The sequence below is a fragment of the Mytilus californianus genome, unplaced genomic scaffold (genome assembly GCF_021869535.1).
Source record: "Mytilus californianus isolate M0D057914Y unplaced genomic scaffold, xbMytCali1.0.p SCAF_5, whole genome shotgun sequence".
NCBI classification, from domain to species: domain Eukaryota; kingdom Metazoa; phylum Mollusca; class Bivalvia; order Mytilida; family Mytilidae; genus Mytilus; species Mytilus californianus.
Genome location: NW_026262701.1, coordinates 122,056,825 through 122,072,685, shown reverse-complemented (window position 1 = coordinate 122,072,685; position 15,861 = coordinate 122,056,825). Strand labels below are relative to the sequence as shown.

The window sequence follows — 15,861 nt, the reverse complement described above, 5'->3', positions numbered from 1 at the left end:
TATCAGGATGATTTCATAGTCTCATTGGCAATCATACCACATCTTCTTAAAGTCATATGAAACGAATTACTGGTGAAAAATAATATTTATCCAATTCTTGAAATGCATTTCTATATCATAAAGAAACTTCAGTGCAAGATTTTTTCATATTTTTATGCATCCATATAAAGTGTATTTTTTTAAATTGATACCCGGGGGGGGGGGGGGGGGGGGGGGTTGTTACATCCTACATTTTTAGTGATACGAGTGTGCCGCAAAACAGGGTCGCTTTTTCATGCCCTGCTGGTGAGAACAGGGTCCCTTTTCATGTCCTGCTGGTTAGAACAAGGTCGCTTTTTCATGCCCTGCTGGTGAGAACAGGGTCTTTTTTTAAACAAAGTATTTGTCTAGAACAGGATTGCTTATTTAACTGTTTAAGATACAGTCTAGAAACCGGTCCCGGGTCTAGAACAGCATCTATTTTACATTTTCTTGGGTGTGTCTAGAACAGGGTATGTTTTCAATATATCTGTTTAGAACAGGGTATATTTTTCAATGTTTTCTAGTTAGAACAGGGTATGATTTGGCAAGTGCTGTCGGCACAGTTATAGCCAAAAGGATAGTCAGTAAACCCCCCCCCCCCCCCGGATTGATACTAATTTGCTTGACCGGACACCTAGTCCAAATAATTATGACGTCTTGAAAGGCTATTATATTTTTTTTCTTTGACGCCTTACATCGATGTAAGGCGTCAAAGAAAAAAAATATAATAGCCTTTCAAGACGTCATAATTATTTGGACTACCGGACACCATGATTGCAAGATTGAAGATTGCAATATATATGATTATAAAAGCGCAATCTATACAGTGATAAATATGATCCACGTAACACGTAGAGCAGTAGCTCTAGCCTGTTGGCGAAAGGGAAGTAGTCGTCTGTAAAAATCTCTGAGTCATCGAGTTCCTGTTTAGTTGCACTGTCACTGTCAATGTTGAAGTTCTCTTGCCACACATCATTTGTCTCTGTACTTTGTTCTTCTTCACAAAACTGCAATAAACCTATTACATCTTTATGCTTTTTTGTTTCTAGATGTTTGCAGTAATTGCTCTGTTTTTCTGTTGAAAATTCGCAAGGATTACACTGAAACATTTCAAATGCAGAATCAGAAGCAGAATGCTCGTGCAGTGATCAGGTGATTGAAGCGCTTGTAAAAGCTCTTTAGAACGCGTCGATTCAAACGTTTTTAAAACCTTGGAGTATAATTTTCGTCTGCAACTATTTCACGAGACATATTATAAAGATTAAAAGAAGACATATTTTTAAAACAAAAAAAAGAAGAATTTTTGATAGTCTTAGAGAGACAATAACAGGTGATTTGCAAAACACTAAAGTAACGTATATTTTGATATAAAAGTAAGATGAAGTCCAACAAATCAGTTACACGTAGCTAATTTACATACGATCTATCCATTGGTGTCTTCACTGAAGCAGATAATAGAAAAACATTGAAACCATTGAGGGTCTTCAGGGTATGTTTAAAAAAAAATGCAATAGAAATTGTCGCACGGAACACGAGTAGATCTATTCCGATTTAATGGAGACGTGAACGTTGAAAGATCAAATATCGCCGAGCTCAATCGCCGAGGGTCATCGTCACAAAGGAGAAGGTTCACGAAGGGTTAAAATTGGCCCTATTTTGTTATGTTTTTTAAATCGGGCCAAAAAATTACAAACCGGGTAAAAATCATTTATAGTATACGATGGATTTACTTTCCATACTGACAGAATATAATAAAACGGACTTATTCTGCTTGAAATCCCACTTGGGATCCACTTCCTCGTTGGTGTGTAGGGGACTCAGAGTCAGACTAACGGAAAGGGTATTTGTACTAGTAAATAATTGAATAAATTAATAAATAAATAAGTACTATTACCTGTAGTTACCTGCCAAATAAATGCGCGCAAATGTTATCAAAAGCTGTGCGCAATCGTAATGATTTTTGCTCGCAAATGTAATGGTAATGCGCGCAAACGTAATGCACCGTCATATATACAAGTCATACAAGTCTTAATTAAAAATGAGCCGGGGGGTCGAGTCATGCTTCAGTGATTCCCTATATAATCAACCAAATTGTTCCCACGAAAGGGGGCGGACTAGACCCCCTGGGTCCGCATATGAATATACACAAAACGTTCACAGTATATATCAACAGATGAATTATTCACTTAAAAAAGGAAATTTATGGAAACTTCGCCATGCAACGTTCTCAAAAAGTCATCATTTAAACCATGGAAGTAATATTCAAACAATATAACTTCCATGTTTAAACTGAATGAGCAAATTAAATATGTTACAAGCATCCATTTCTTAAAAAAAAATGAAAAGTGAGCACGGACTAATGTGAAGTTTTCCAGGAACATATATGTTAGATATACTGTTCCCAGGTTGTTCTAAATATTTGAAGAAATTGAACAAAACATCTGTTATTCAATTTTTAAGGATGTGAACACTAACTTGTGATTATCATCTAAATAGATATAAGAAGATGTGGTATGAGTGCCAAATTTTTTTTTATAAAATATCAAAAAATAACTCTCCATCCTAGTAACAATTTGTAAAAGTAAACCATTATAGGTCAAAGTACGGTCTTCAACACAGAAGCTTAGCTCACACCGAACAGCAAGCCATAAAGGGCCCAAAAAATGACAAGTGTAAAACCATTGAAAAGGGAAGATAAACGGTCTATAATCTATATAAAAAATGAGAAGCGAGAAACACTTATGGACCATATCAACAAACGACAACTACTGGGCATCAAATTCCTGACTTAGGACAGGTGCAAACAAATGCAGCGGGTTTTAAACGTGTTAAAGTATTAACATTTTCATTCATACCCCAGAAATTCGTTGCCCCCTCATTGTAGTTCTACCCAATAGCTATATAATTTATGAGGGCATGCAGAGTCTATAATTCCTAGCCATATATAACTGCCGGGGCAATGGGTTTGAACAAGTGGGTGACCGAAGTGTATATTTGATCAGATTTTTCTTTATTTTCTGATTTGGACGCAATTTTCGTCCTCTACGAATGTTTACCCCGGAAACTCTTTGCCCATTCGTTGTAGTACTCTCCAATAGCTATTTATTAAAGCAGAGTCTATAATGCCTAGCCATACTGAAATGCCGGGGCAATTGGTTTGAACAAGTGGGTGACTTCAGTGCATATTTGATAAAATTTGACTTTTTTCTGTGTAACGGACGGAATTTTGGGCCTTTAACAATGCTTAGCCCAGAAATTTTTTACTCTAACCTTGAAGTACTATCCAATAAATATTCATTAGGGCAGCATCTATAATGCCTAGCCATAAAGAACTACCGAGACAATGGGTCGAATTTGGCTTTATTTCCATGTTACGGACGCAATTTTCGTTCTCTATGAATGATTATCCCATAAAATCGTTCCCCTCGTTGTAGTACTACCCAATAGTTATTTATTAGAGTAGAGTCTATAATCCTTAGCCATACAGAACTGCCGGTGCAATGGGTTTAAACTAGTGGGTGACCCCAGTGCATCTTTGATAAAATTGGACTATTTTTCCGCGCTATGGACGGAACTTTCGGCCTTTAAGAATGCTAACCCAGAAATTCTTTACCCTCACCTTTTAGTACTATCCAATAGCTATTCATTAGGGCAGCATCTATGCTGCCTAGCCATAGAGAACTACCGAGACAATGGGTCGGAAAGTGGGTGACCCGAATGCGTATTTTATCGAATTTGGCTTTATTTCCATGTTACGGACGTAATTTTCGTACCCTAGGAATGTTCATCCCATAAATTCGTTGCCCCTTCGATGAAGTACTACCTAATAGCTATTTATAAGAGCAAAGTCTATAATCCCTAGCCATACAGAACTGCTGGGGCAATGGGTTTAAACAACTGGGTAATCCCAATGCATATTTGATCAAATTTGACTTTTTTACCGTGTTACAGACATAAGTTGCTGCTTTAATTATGTAATAAGTATATATTTTCTTTACTATCATTCCTAGATCCAGATATGGCTGAAATGCTGAGAAAACTTTTCTTGATGCCACTTGAGGTATTACATGTATATAAATCATAATTAAGTATTAGTTAGTAGAAAACATCTACGCTTAGAAAAATTAGATAAACTGTGCTGGGATGATAACACAAAAGTTGTCTTCTTGTTTTGATTATTCTCATTATGTCGCCCAGAATTAGGTATATTTTTTAAAGACTCAACAATCAATGAAGTCTTCAATTGGAGTGACAAACTTCAAACAGAATTTAAGTGAACGAATTTAATGTAGCCACTGCACAAACGGCCATTTCATGATGTATAACATTCGAAAGATTGTTATTTGTACTTTCTTCTTCGTCCGTTTAAAAAAAAAATACATGGTAAATTCCGTTAAATCGAAGTCAAATGTGAAGAATTAACAGTTCAAAATTTTCATAGAATTAAACAAAAAGCTTATACTAAAATGTATGAATATGATCATATAAAAGCTGTAAAAGTGAATACTGTCAGTAGTTTTAAATTCATCATCTAGATGGTTTGTAGATAAAAAGTTCTTGCTGCAAAACTATATATGTCTTTATGTCTTTCATCATAAAATAGAATGAAGTAGAAGAAGAAACAGAAAGTGCAGAAAATCTTCAAAGAAATCAAAATAGAGTGGTTGGTAGAACTTGGCATTAACCTTCTATATATTTTTAAGAAACAATTGACACAAAAAAACTGTATTCAAAGCAGACATACAACTGCACAAAAAGATTTAGGTAACAACTGACAAAGGTTCTGTGAACGTAATAGCAAAAGTGAAATGACTTTTTGATTATTTATAAGAAATGAATTATATACATAGTGATTTTAGCATCGTTTTTGTAATTACATTATGGCTGTTGAATTGTTGACTAAGCACACATGTTCAGCAAGCTCCTGAGGTTCACACAAAGTGTGCCTCGATCAACGTTTTACATCTCATTGAATCTACTTAAACGATTCATTCAAATGTTTATGGTACAAGATAAATTTTCGTCATAGTTGTCTTGGCATCAAATAGAATTATCAAAATTGAGAATGGAAATGGGGAATATGTCAAAGAAACAACAAGACCAAAAACCAGACAACAGCCGAAGGCCACCAATGGGTTTTCAACGCAGCAAGAAAATCCCACAACAGGAGGTGGTCCTCAGCTGGCCCCTTACTAAAATTGTGTACTAATTCAGTGAAAATGTACGTCACACTAAACTCCAAAACATATAAATAAACTAAAATTGAAAAACATGCAAGACTCCTGAATTTAGACAGGAGCAAAAATGTCATATATTTTGACTGGAGCATGAAACTTCAGTTGAAGTGTTTACTAAAGTTTTGATCTGTAATGCAGACACTTCTTCAACTTGTTTGAAAGATAAAGTGAAATTTTACAACACATAAGCAGAATTTATAGTTTTCTATGAAAATGTTTTAAGGTTCATTTTCATAGGATAACGTCACCAATTTTCATGGTATCAACAATTGGTGCTATTTAAACGTGCGCGAATGTGCAATCGACGTATGACAAATTTAAATGTATATTGGACGTTGTTTTCTGTCATTTTCATTAGAATGGCGATAACAATGTTGTATTTTAAGCTCTGACGGCATCAATTGGTGATTTGATGGTGACAAATACCCGTACTCTTAATTTGCGACCATCAAATAACCAATAGATGCCATCGTAGCTTAAAATACAATACAGATATCTCCTAAGTATTCGTCATTAACGATTTATGCTGCCCTTAGCATTATTTTAGTAACCATACAATGAAAAAAAATACTATTTGAATACAGATTAAGAAACTACAATTTCAAAATCAGTTCATGAAGTTTTTAATTCATTAATTTAGGATCAGTTGGATTATGTTCCAGACAGCTTTGAGAGCCAAACAATTTCACAGATTGTTGAAAGAAATGAAGGTGAATTATACGTACTCTTTTATTACACTTTAGCCATTAGATTTTTATAAAATACTATGAACAACTACAAATACATCATTTCTTGGAACATTTGGCTAATCAAGGGTTGAACAAATCTTATTCTTTCTCTAGTAGTAACACAGTTCCAGAATCCATAACCAGTTATTTTATTTCCCTTATTTCCAATCAGTTTAAATTACATGCAATATAAAATAATATAAAATTATAAAAAGCAGACTCTCCATGAGAAAAAATAATATTCTGCACTTAGAAATATGTTTTAATTGCTAAGTATATACAAAAAAGAATTGGAAAAAAATATACAGTCAATGCATCATGACTGCGCAAAATATAAGGGTTGCAATATAGAGCCATTTATGACTTAATACAAGCATGATACAGAAATAAACAACTATAGGTTGGCGTAACGCCTTCAACAATGAGCATAGTCTATACCGCATAGTCAGCTATAAAAGGCCCATAAATGACAAATGTAAAAACAATACAAACCAGAAAACTAACGGCCCAATTCATGTAGAAAGTAATGAACGAAAAACAAATAGGTAGCACAGCAACAAACGACAACCACTGAATTACAGGCTCCTGACTTTGGACAGGCCCATACACAATGTGGCTGGGATAAACATGTTAGCAGGAACTAAACCCTCCCCTAACATGGAACAGCGGTGTAAGTGTGTATTTGTTTATTCGACATTGGCTAGAGGAAAACAAAACACTTATAACCCCGTAGCTTTTGGCAACTGTCCTAAATCCGGAACCTCTGTCCTCTGTTAGTCTTTTATGTTCTTTTTAATTGTGGTTCATTTATATGTTTCTGACCTTAGGGTTAGGTCTTTTTTCGCTTAACTAGTATACATTTTTGTTACGGGGCTAGTTAAGGCCCACTTGAAGGGTGCGGGATTTGCACGGTGTGTTAAACGTCGCATATCATCTTAAGTTTTATTTATTGTTCGTTATAATTTTTTACTTAGCAATTTCTTATACGCATCTTTCTCACACAAATGTTTCAGGAACAAGTGACAACCAAGACCATGTTCCAGGTAAGAAATTGGCAATTAAGGTCAAGTAACAGTTTACTACAAGTGGAGAACAAGTGCCTTGTTAAGAAATAAATGGGGAATGTGTCCATGAGACACAGATGATCCATATAAGATTATAAAAGGCCATAAACGCAAGAAAGATAAAAGTGACACTACCAAAGTTTTCTAGCTGTGATAAAGAGACATTCCCTATTTCCATTCTCAATTTATGTCATAGATTTTCTTAAAATATTTCGCATACACCTTTCAATTGGCTCGTTGAACAACTAAATATCGAAAAAAATCCCTTTTATCTCTTATATTTGTAACTGAGGGTATATTGTTTTACCCCTGTCTGTCTGTCTGTCTGTCCTTCCGTCCGTCAGTCCATCCCATTTTGATGTATATACTTGCATAAGAGGAGCGTTAACTGTTTCCAGATAACTCCTCCTACAGTTTTAATGCTAGGCAGTTTTCACTATGATGGCTGTTTGTACATATGTTGAAGGTGTGAATGTGGTCAGGATTAATTTATTAATTTTTGCTTTTGGGAGATAAAATTACTTTGTCATTTTTTGGGGTGTATGCGGTTAAATGTTATAGTTATTTTTAAATAACACGTTGCATCTGTGGGGCATCAATTTGTCTCCCATACACAACAATATCTCAAAGAAAGTCTCACATTGACTTTTTTATAATACAGTTACTTCACAGTGGAGTGCGGGGGCATCACTTTGTCTAGTCTTAAGTATATATGATTTAAATCTTTCAAAATAGGTGAACATAAATATTGTATAGGAAATATATAAAATTTACGAAAAACGATCTAAATTTAAAACAAGAATGTGTCCATAGTACACTGATGCCCCACTCGCACTATCATTTTCTATGTTTAGTGGACCGTAAAATTGTGGCCAAAACTCTAATTTGTCATTAAAATTAGACAGATCATATCATAGGGTACATGTGTACTAAGTTTCAAGTTGATTGAATTTCAACTTCATCAAAAACTACCTTGACCAAAAAATTTAACCTGGAGCGGGACAGACGGACGAACGAACGAACGCACAGACCAGAAAACATAATGCCCCTCTACTATCGTAGGTGGGGCATAAAAATGTTTTAAAACTTTTGATACGTAGATTTTTCTTCAATGTGGTGTCGGTAAAACAAAATCAACAGTTAAAGATGTAAGATGATTATAGGGTCAGAAACAGATTTAATATAAATACAAAGTGTCTCCTTTATAGCCAAATATTTGGTGTGTATTTTTCACATTGTTGAAAACCGTACATTTGCCTTTTAATTGCTTACATTTACTTCGTTTGAAATTTGGTGGATAATTGTATCATTGGTAATCATTGTTATCATACCACACCTCCTTATTTTTTTCTCCATTTCTTTTTAATTAAATCAGGACCGTAACTACATTGAGGCAAATGAGGCAAATGCCTCATGTTGAAAATTTTGAAAAAAAAATGATAAATTGAAACAAAAGCTTGCCTTCATATCAAATTGTTTTCACGGCGAGTGTCTTGCAAGAAGCAAGTTCTGTTCATCCTCTGATGTCGTCCCCTGTTTTTCGGGATCCATGTTCCTCATTTATTTTTAGTTTTCAGTGTTGATGGTCTATATTGTTTGTCGTTATGTGTCTTATCTGTTACCGGGTTTGTCTTTTGGTCGTTTATTGCCCTTCTTTATGACTATTGTCTTTGTGTTGAATTTCATTTAAAAATTTAATTTAGTAATTTTGTTTTAAACTTGAATTTTATTTTATGTTTAAGGACCTTTTGTCTAATTTTAAAACCTACTTTAAATTGTAAAACTATTTGAAATTAGCTCTCAATTTTTTGTTCTAAGGCGGCGTTAAGCGGACACCAATCAATCAATCAATCAATCAATCAATCAATCAATCAATCAATCAATCAATCAATCTTTATGACTAACGCTTTAGTTGTCCAATATTAAGCTGTTGTTGGTTTCTTCTCGTAACATCTGTATGTTGTAAACGTTCATTCGCTGCTTTGAGTAGACTTAAGACTTGAGAAAGATCAACGATGACGGGTGAAAGGTTGTGTGGTTTGGCAATGTTGCATGTCCACCGATGTCCAGATATTGTTCGAAGAATGGTTTGAGAAGATTCCATGCTACCGGACATAGAAAAATTTGTCGTTTTTTTCATGGAAAATTAAACTTTATATTAAAGAATACAAGACTGGCTCTCTTTTCTGTAAATAAAACTCATTGAAAAAGCTGACATGGGTTAAATTAAAGTGAGACAACCAATCTCCCGGAATCAAATCATTTAAAAAGAAAAATCATGTATTGCCATACGACCTTTTACACTGAAGGCTAAACTTGCATTTAGCCGTGTTCAGGCCCTTAAATAGAAAGTAAATGGATATGGAGTAAATGTGCATGGGGCAAAATCGCACACACTACATAGAAAAAGTACAAATTATCAATGAACATGCAGGGTTTTTATTTTTGTTCTTCATCTTGACAGTCGCTTGAGGGTCTTCAACAATGAAAGAATCATTCATACCCTACAACAAGGTCAAGACGGCCCCTAGCGTCAACTTAAGCGATACTTAAAGTATTGTACTGTGAATAAATTTCAAAGTCACAAAAATATACACCAAAGTCTAAACACAATACAAGACCAGAACAGACAGATCCGACATTATCAGCCGGTATAAAATGTAGCAATGAGGTCTAAGAACAGTTTTCCTGAGACTACCCTGAGTGTACCCTTTTATCCCAGTTAGCAACTACATCAAGTAGTTGTAATTGAAATGCGTTATAAAATCTGAATTCACATAGTTAAATAAATGATAATCAGCCCCCTCTTAACTCTTAAAAAAATAATTGACAGGTACAATACGTTTTCTGCCTGCCAAAAAAAAAAAAAAAAACAGCAGCCACACATTTAATTATGTGAAATACGATTTTTGCTTAATCCTTCTTATCGGTCTTTTGATGTTGTCCTTAAAAACTAAGGGTCTTACAATGAATCTATATATTTTGCTTTGAGACCAGAATATTGTCGAAAACATAATTAAAACAAAACTTGCGTTTCAGATTGAGAACGGGTCCGAGAAACGCTCAAAATGCACAATTTTGCGTCAATTTTTCCAAAGCTTTTTCCCAGACCCCTCGCCGAATATATTTTGCCTCACTTTTAAAAGAGACTAGTTACGGCCCTGTAAATTTCGACTTTAATAATGTCAAGGTATTTATTTTAAAATTGCTTTTTTGGGTTCCTTAGTACTTTCACACTTTCTTTTTGGGGCATATATATTAAAACATACAAAGCAAATGGTCAAACAGCCGTAATGTATTATTTTACAGACAGAAACATCTTCAAAATGTTACAGGACATGGAAATGGAAATTAAGGCTATGCATCAGACCATGCAACAAAGCCATCAATTTAGGGTAGAAGGCCAGATAAAAAGGGATATAGCCGTAATTGCAAAGCGGTATTTTGGCCGTAATATGTTCTCAATTCCGGATGCTTGCAAAGTGAGTGCTATAATAATAAAGTTTTTATTGTATTGATTGTATTTTGTCAACCAGGAATTATCATTTTCGGAATTCGTGGAAACGGCTGTTATATTCGATATTTGCTGGTTTTTAGTCGGTGCTCAATACAATTTAATTTTGTTGTCAGTAAATTCATATCAATCTGAACATATGAGCATTCACAGTCCTACAATCTGTCGCTACTTACATGTATATATTTAAACATTGCACACAGTTATGTATTTCTATGACTGTTAATGACGACTATATGTTAAATACTTCGGTTTGATACTTTAGCATTATAAACGTTACCTTTTTATTGCTTGTTTTGGCTTTCAAGAAGCTTTCAGTATCGACGGGTATTTCTAAACTTTGTGTCTTTGGTGTTTCTGTAAGTTGTGTTATGTGTGTTTTGTAGCGATCTGGTATTTATAGCTTGTCCTGATGTTTTACTGTTACACAACTGTCTCAGGTCAGCATACATGCATGTTTGTCCCGCCACATTTTGTATGTGTATGTCCCTAGTCACGATCCTGTAAATCGGTGAATGTCGTTTGGTGTAGTATATCATATTTGTTTCCGTTTATTGTTTTGTAAATCAATAAAGACGTTAGTTTTCTCGTTTGAATTTTTTTACTTTTATAATTTTGGGGCCTTTTATAAATTACTTTTCGATATGGTTTTCTCATTTGGTTGAAGGCGGTACAGTGACCTAAAGTTGTTGTCTTTTACGTTATTTGGTCTCTGGTGGAGAGCTGTCTCATTGACAACGATACTTACTTATCATCTTCTTATTTGATATGAATGCCGGTACTTGGTCTATTTCGTTAATAAGATATGAGTCTAAAAAGGAAACTTGTATCCATAAGAGTATAGTCAATGGCCGTTTTTAACATACTTACTTGAACAAGATAGACTTTTATAGCTGATCTTTAAACTGTGTAATGGATTACTTTATTTGAGGCTTCATATATTGCATGAACAGTGACTGTCTACGTTTTGATGGTATTTTCGCTCAATAAAGTCACGACGGGTGTCTAATACTTAAAGCAATAGGCCAACTATATTTGTTGTATGAATGATTGTAAGGTGTATATGTCTATCTGGCAATAATGTTCTGACCATGACCTCAGTGGTCAATCTTAAATTTTCCTAGTTATTTTTTGTTTCTCAGATTCTATGATATGGAATATGTCAACAATATATAAAGCATGTAATAAATATATGATGTACACGTCTGTCTGGCGGGGCTCATTTGACCTTGACATCATTTTCATGATTCATTGATCAATGTTAAATTTTCCTTGTTAAATGTTGTTTCATAGAAACATTGTGCAATATATCAAATATATTCAAAGCAAATTTGGTGTATGAATTGATTGTAAAATGTACAAGTATTTCAAGTTGGGTTTATCTGACCTTGACCTCATTGTCTTGGATCCAGTTCAGTGTATGTGATAGTTGTAGTAATTAAAGCTTAACAACATAAAATCAATGGTAAGTAAGAAAGGCAAGATATTTCAGCGTGTGCAATCTTGTTTAATATAAGGTCTAGGAGGAAAACTTTCTATTCTTCTTGTAGACTGAAGTAAGTGAATTGATACAAGAGGAAATGGGCAGGCAGGCAAAAATTTCCGAAATAAAGAAAGCTTTATCTTTTGTAAAAAGAAAGTATTCAACTGAATACAGGCCAGCCATTTATAGAACGGTAAATGTAGTTTGAATAAAGCTAGGTTATGTTACTGTCATACAAATCAATAAAAAAAAACAGATTTTTTTTTATACCTATCTACTAACAAGATGAAATTGTGAATGGAGATGTGCATTGTGTCAAAGAGACAACACACCGACAACAGAACAGAAAACTGCCCAAGGCCATCGACGGGCCTTCAACACAGCGAGTTAACCCCACACACAGAGGCTGTCTTCAGCTGGCCCCTAACCAATAATGAGTACTAGCTCAGTGAAAATAGACATCGCACTAAACTCCAAAACATATAAATGAACTAAAATAAATAAAAACCAAACCACAAAACCAAATAATGTATATTTTGAATAATATCCAAATCAACTGCAACTAAATTTAATTATCACTTAACAATGAAGGCTGAAATTAAGCTAAGATTAAGCAAAGCATGAAGTTCACAGCAAGTTCACATTAAGTTCAAGAAAATGCCATTCACCTGCATCTACTCGAACTTAAGAAAAAGAAAAAAAACGTAGAAGTTCATTTGACTGCTAAGTGCTAAATCGGTTATGTATTCACTAGTTACATTTGCTTCCACACTGCATGCTGTCACATGATCAATTTAAAATTTCGTATTGTAGCTCAGAGCAACTATGGAACAAACTAAAGAGAAGCAACTACGGAGTTTGTTCGGAAACTACACCGACGCATCAACAGCAGACAAAGAAGTTGTTGATTACAGAAAACAAATGGTGTTGATAATGGTAAATAAATGGAAGAATTTTCATGAAAAAAAACCACCACATCCAGTAACAAAATCAATCAAATATAAAATTTACGCCACATTCTATATGTATGTGCCTGTCCCAAGTCAGTCGTTTTGTGCTGTGTTACATATTTTCTTTTTGTTATTTTTTGTATATTAATTAGGCCGTTAGTTTTCTCGTTTGAATTGTTTTATATTTGTCATTTCGGGGCCTTTTTAAGCTGACTATGTGGTATGGGCTTTGCTCATTGTTGAAGGCCGTACGGTGACCTATTGTGGTTGATTTCTGTGTGATTTGATCACCAGCAAAGAGTTGTCTGATTGGCATTCATACAAAATATTCTTGTAATATAGTGACAAAAAAAATGACTTTTCTTTTATGAATATTTCTGTTACTTAAGAAAGACACGATACTTAAATTTACACTAAATACCAATTGATTGATTGATGGTTTGCTTAATGTCAAGTTGCAAATATTTCAGGCATATTCCGGACAAGACCAAATACTTTTAGGTACTGTAATTGTTTTGAAAATTAAGAGTTTTACCGGAAAATGAAGATAAAGTTGATTAATCATTTTGAGATGGGAATGTTCTTTAAGTCTGACCTTACGATATGTCATTTTCACGTTGTGTTTGATATGCCTGTTTATGCCGCCATTTTTTGGATTTCATTGAACGCAGTCTTGAAATGATATATTTGATAACAATACTATTCAAACATTTGCAAAATTCTTTTACATTTTATTAATTTATTACTAAAATATTATGCCGGGAAATTCCTTTGTTTTTAGTGGGAATTAAATCAATTTTTGTATTCATTTATTTTATAGAGATTTCTTCATAGAGAAAATCCGCCAAAGGGAACCTTTTGGAGAAAGGTGGAAGATCTACATACTGAGATTGAGGGAAAGGAAAAAGAAACACGCCTTTCCCTCTACCAAGGACTCTTGAGGAGGGAGGAGAGAGAACAATAAAAAACTTGAAACTCATTGTTGTTGGACTATTTGGATTAATGTTTTCTTAAGATATTTAATCATGTTCGTACTCAAATGTGGACAGTTTTTAGGACCTTGCATAGTCTTGATGCATATATACTGTACAATAACATCTGGTTAACACATCAAATGGGTGAAATCTCTTCGTTCTAACTGTGCTATAATCTGGATAATGCACAGCAAACGTGTGCAACTTTAACTACCTCAAACAGGGCGAGGGATAATAAGCTGCAGATCAATTGTTTAGATGCGAATTGTCTTAAAAATTAATACAGTAGAAAAAAATTGAAGGGGGAACGGGGGAAGTCAAAGATTGAAAAGTGAAACATTTTTTTTTCTGTTTACTTAATATTTCAAATATTGGTAAATTTCTCCTCGGTTCACTTCCTCTAAGCATATTATTGAGGGAAAGAAAGTAAATTAATATACTCAATAACCCTTTCAGTTATGATTTTTCATACATCGATTTAAAAGTACACAAAACGGAACTAAAACTGTAGGAGATGTAGGTTGTACGTCAATAAGTCAGCAAGCAAATGACAAAAAAAAACCAAACTAATGACTACCAGAGGACAACGTATAGTATTGTTTTCAACAACAGATAGGCGTCCTACATTGTTCGGGTTATTTAGGGTCACCCGAGCCGTGCAGATTAAATGATGTATACAGACTTGCTTGGTTAATAACTATAATATGTAATTAACTTGAATATCCTTGTTAAAAATTGATGTGCATGTGCAATAACCTAGCTAACATTTCTTTTTATTCAAATTAGTATAAACGAATGATGCCTTAATACCCTAAAATTATTCAGCTCTTCATTCAAAATTGTCCTTCAACATTAAAACCACACAAATAAAAAGATAAGAAAACCATAAAGTCGGTTTACAATTTGTTCTCGTTGAATACAAAATACTGATGTTGAGTATTTCAAGACATTTCTTAAAAAAAAAAGATTTTTTGTAAAAAATTAATCAATTGTCAGATACCTGAAATACAATTTAATCACGAACATTTTAACTTTTTTGTCAAGTTCTCCCTGCATGCTTAATTTCATAACCAAAAAATCCTGAAAACATCATCCGTATTGATATGGAGTCAACATGGGTATCGTCTCCACAAAATACTCCATGGAAATACCCTGCAAATATTAGACATTACAATGTCAAAGGACAATGTCTGCTAGTGTCACTTTAAATGAGGTATCCCAAAAAATTGGTTAAACTGGGCCAAGAGATATTGATAGGTGTGTACTTTCTTAAAAGTAACTTTGCAAAATATAACCATACAAAATAGTCAATGTACCAGAAAAAAAACTTTGTATCTAGTAAGGAAATATGTGAACTTTACATTTAAGACTGGATTTGCAGTTTAAGTAGTTCAAACAAGTAAACTGTCTTATCATTATAACCACTGTTTGACGTTTAAACAGTAACAGTTCTGATATGGACTACTTTATAATCTATAGTTTAATGTGGTAATAAAAAACAAGGACATGTGGTAGGATTGCAATCTTTCAACCAAAGAACAGGAGTAACCAGTAATCATAATGTAATATACATTTGAGGTCAGCAAAAGTGTAAGTCCGCTACATTTATATGAGTCTGTCCAAAGTCAAAAAAGGACATAGTGCCATTGGTATGTAATTGTGTAGTTTAGCATTTACTTTACTGAGTGAAATTTTGTGTTGCACGTCAGAATAGTATTACCATTTTAATTTTTGTTGAAGCAAGTCGCAGCTTATTGCATGGCATGGACTACCTACTGTTAAAGACTGTGGCATTGTGACTTATAAATGAAATTGCTGAAAATCTGCTTTTCATACACATTAACAATGAGGATATAATATTGCATGGAAACTCAAATCTCTGTTAGTGTA

At 34.0% G+C, this 15,861-nt stretch overlaps 1 protein-coding gene across 1 annotated transcript; it reads left to right on the top strand.

Moving 5' to 3' along the window:
- The first annotated feature begins 3,596 nt into the window (after positions 1–3,596).
- LOC127700945 (uncharacterized) lies at positions 3,597–14,096 on the top strand. The gene is made up of 8 exons (XM_052204681.1): positions 3,597–4,081; positions 4,625–4,684; positions 5,899–5,968; positions 7,000–7,029; positions 10,360–10,532; positions 12,115–12,240; positions 12,861–12,983; positions 13,818–14,096. The coding sequence occupies exons 1-8, from the start codon at positions 4,040–4,042 to the stop codon at positions 13,959–13,961; spliced, it is 768 nt and encodes a 255-aa protein (XP_052060641.1). The 5' UTR covers positions 3,597–4,039; the 3' UTR covers positions 13,962–14,096.
- Positions 14,097–15,861: the final 1,765 nt, after the last annotated feature.